Consider the following 2,906-nt stretch of genomic DNA (forward strand, 5'->3'; position numbering starts at 1 on the left):
ACGAAATTTTTTAATATATGGCGTAATCTGAATAGGTTACTTTACTGACCTAGTTCAAAACCGTATAGCAAATCAATTTTCAATTATTAGTTACATATTTATTATCCTTATAACATTCTAATCCTCATACAGCTCGTAGTCTAAATACCCTATCAAATTGTTATTCACAAATAACATGAAATAATAATAATAAAGTTTAATATATGGACTCTCAACCTACGACATGATCTTCACAAGTTTAACAATATACAAACACTATTATGATTATTACTAATCTTAAAATTATAATTTTTCTTCTAATATAGAATAAGTTTTGAATCGGCTTAGTCAATTTGTGTTAACTGTTTACATTTAGAAATAAAATTTACATTTTGATTATTCACAGTTATTATCATGTTAACGCACTGTTGGAGAGTTTTATTGATTTTTACTACCTTCAATTCTTTTTTCATTCTGTACGTGTACAAGTTATCATATTTTTTTTTTATTAAAAGAATCTGTCCAATAATATAAAATTCATTTTTCGTATCGCTCAAAATATGTACTATGTTAAAAAAATCGTTATTCATCCAAACCCAAGAATCGTCATATCGGAAATTTTTACAAATATCTCTTGCGCATAAATTAAATCTATTGTATTTTAACTTTCCAATGTTACTGAATTTCCTCTCTGTCACACTATTATCAAAAATAACATTGTTTTCAAGACAACTAAATTGAAAATCACTCACGGCAGTTTTTGTCTGTTTCGATGACCACAGTGCTGATACCCAATTTAGCACACTCGAATCCGCTGGTACTGTAGTAAAATGGCATATTCTGTTGAAATTATATTTGCGCTGTATTTGTAGAATTGGTTTATTATTTCCTGATCTGAATTTCAACAACATTCCATTTCCTGAAAGTGGTGAGTATATTACGAGTATATTATATGATGACTAAAAAAATAAATTAGGATTATAAGTACCTGATTCGTAAGGAAATAAAGATGAATTATAAACTGCTCCGAAATTGCGGGCGGAGTTTGCCAAATGTCCTAATAGGTGTACATTGTAGGTCATATTGTTTAGCCCATATACAATCTCAAAACGACGAATGAATTTTTTCAACGTTTTATCACAAGAGCTTATATTTTCTAACGTTAAGTTTTGATCTAGTAGACAGAAAATTGATGTGGAAAGCTGCATGATGTGGTCCAAATATTTGTGAGGAAGAATTCCGTGTAGAATTGGATAGACATAATGTAATAGTATGGCTTCCCACTCATTAGCTTTGAATTTTTTGTACTCAAAAACTGATCTGGGATACCTTGGAAATATACTTGGTGGACGAATCGACAAAAGTCTGTTATCTATCTCATTAGATTTAGTACCAACATAAAATGGTTTTCCGTGGTTTTTGCTTTCTAAAAATAAGGTCCATATTTGTTTTACAACCCCCAAATCTACTGCATGCATGTAGTCCGGTGGAAAGCACTTTATAATGTCGAAGTAAGGCAAAATAACAAATACACTTTTTCCTACTATTCCTTGCTTTTCTTTTCCACTATCATGTACCTACAAATATAGAGTTTTATGATTGTAATCAGAATTGGATCAGACAAACATACCTCTTCCATTAAAATTCTAGTTGACTCATCATCCCTCAGTGGCACTTTTTTTAAAGGATAATAGCGCATATTCGTCATTTTTTCAACTTGCCCTGGATGCATGCAGATAGTGCAACCAAAACTTCCATTAAATTGCTTCATTCTTTGAACTTTGCATCTTGCCACGGAATCTAAACAAACTTGAAGAAGCTTAACTTTGTAGCGTTGTGTATTTACAAGAAAGCCTTCCTCAAGACCTCTCAGCTCCAAACAAAAATATTTAAATAAAAGATTCGTGTTCGGCTCGCCTTTCGATAGCCATAATCCAGCAACAATGAGATTGTGTTTGCTGAATCTGAGTGCTGGTGGCAGATTATTCAGCGTAACAAATACAGGATACAGCGGTTTTTTTGTAGTACTGTTGAAAGCGGCAGCTCCGTCTGTATTAACGCTCAATGTCAAACAGTTGAAATCGTCATTTACTATTTTTCGAGCAATCATTCCATTGTTTACGTCAGCTATATTATTTTCTTGAATTTTCCTAGCGTATTGTTCAATGTCGTCACAGTACTTATTAACCATTTCTTTTATTTGTGTTTCAATTGGAATGACGAGAAAAAAGTCGTAGGCACGCGAAGCACAAATAGAACATTTGTACCCACGATCCGGTTTTGCTTTGCCCAAGTCATATTTGCATTGGATGCAGAAATATATACGGTATGATCCATACATATCAGAACTAAATTTGGCAGCAAATGAGGAAAATGATGCTGGAAAAAATCTTGAGCCTGAAATTGCATTGAGCATGCTCAATAGGTCTTCTAAGGCTTTCTGGGTCAAGTTGTGACGGACATAATAATTCAGAACCATGAACAAGATTTCTGTGGTAAGAATATTAGAATTAACTTCAAACTTTGTTTGGTTGTCATCCGAAAATATCTGAAAAGTAAACATAAAACATTAAAACAATGTGTTAACGATTTGAAATTGTCGCAGTACAAATCGTCGCCAGCAAAAAGTTATAGGGGAATCTGTCACTTCAACTGTCAACACTATTTTTTGACTCGTTAATCATAATATTAATCACTTATTTCACATACAGATGGTCATGATCTGACATTTAACTTGCAAAGGTGTAAATAAAAAGTGCTGGCGACGTTTTTAAAGCTGGTAACAAAATGCATGACGCGTTTTGTTACCAAAGAAACCGACAATATTATCCACACGCAAAAAAAAATCTACATGTTGTTTCCACCTGAAAATTCAGGCAAACAGACGTAACTCTTCTCATTTTAGCATCGTTCACGTGATTAACGGC

The 2,906-nt window shown here is 32.9% G+C and overlaps 1 protein-coding gene across 1 annotated transcript; it reads right to left on the bottom strand.

Annotated features, from left to right (window-relative positions):
• Positions 1-216: 216 nt before the first annotated feature.
• On the bottom strand, positions 217-2,527 carry LOC134203803 (uncharacterized). Its single transcript, XM_062678651.1, has 3 exons — positions 1,610-2,527; positions 968-1,556; positions 217-898 (listed from the first exon to the last, which is right to left on the bottom strand). Exons 1-3 carry the CDS (start codon positions 2,456-2,458, stop codon positions 324-326), a joined length of 2,013 nt encoding a protein of 670 aa, XP_062534635.1. The 5' UTR covers positions 2,459-2,527; the 3' UTR covers positions 217-323.
• Between the last annotated feature and the right edge of the window lie 379 nt (positions 2,528-2,906).

Source organism: Armigeres subalbatus, unplaced genomic scaffold (assembly GCF_024139115.2).
Source record: "Armigeres subalbatus isolate Guangzhou_Male unplaced genomic scaffold, GZ_Asu_2 Contig239, whole genome shotgun sequence".
NCBI classification, from domain to species: domain Eukaryota; kingdom Metazoa; phylum Arthropoda; class Insecta; order Diptera; family Culicidae; genus Armigeres; species Armigeres subalbatus.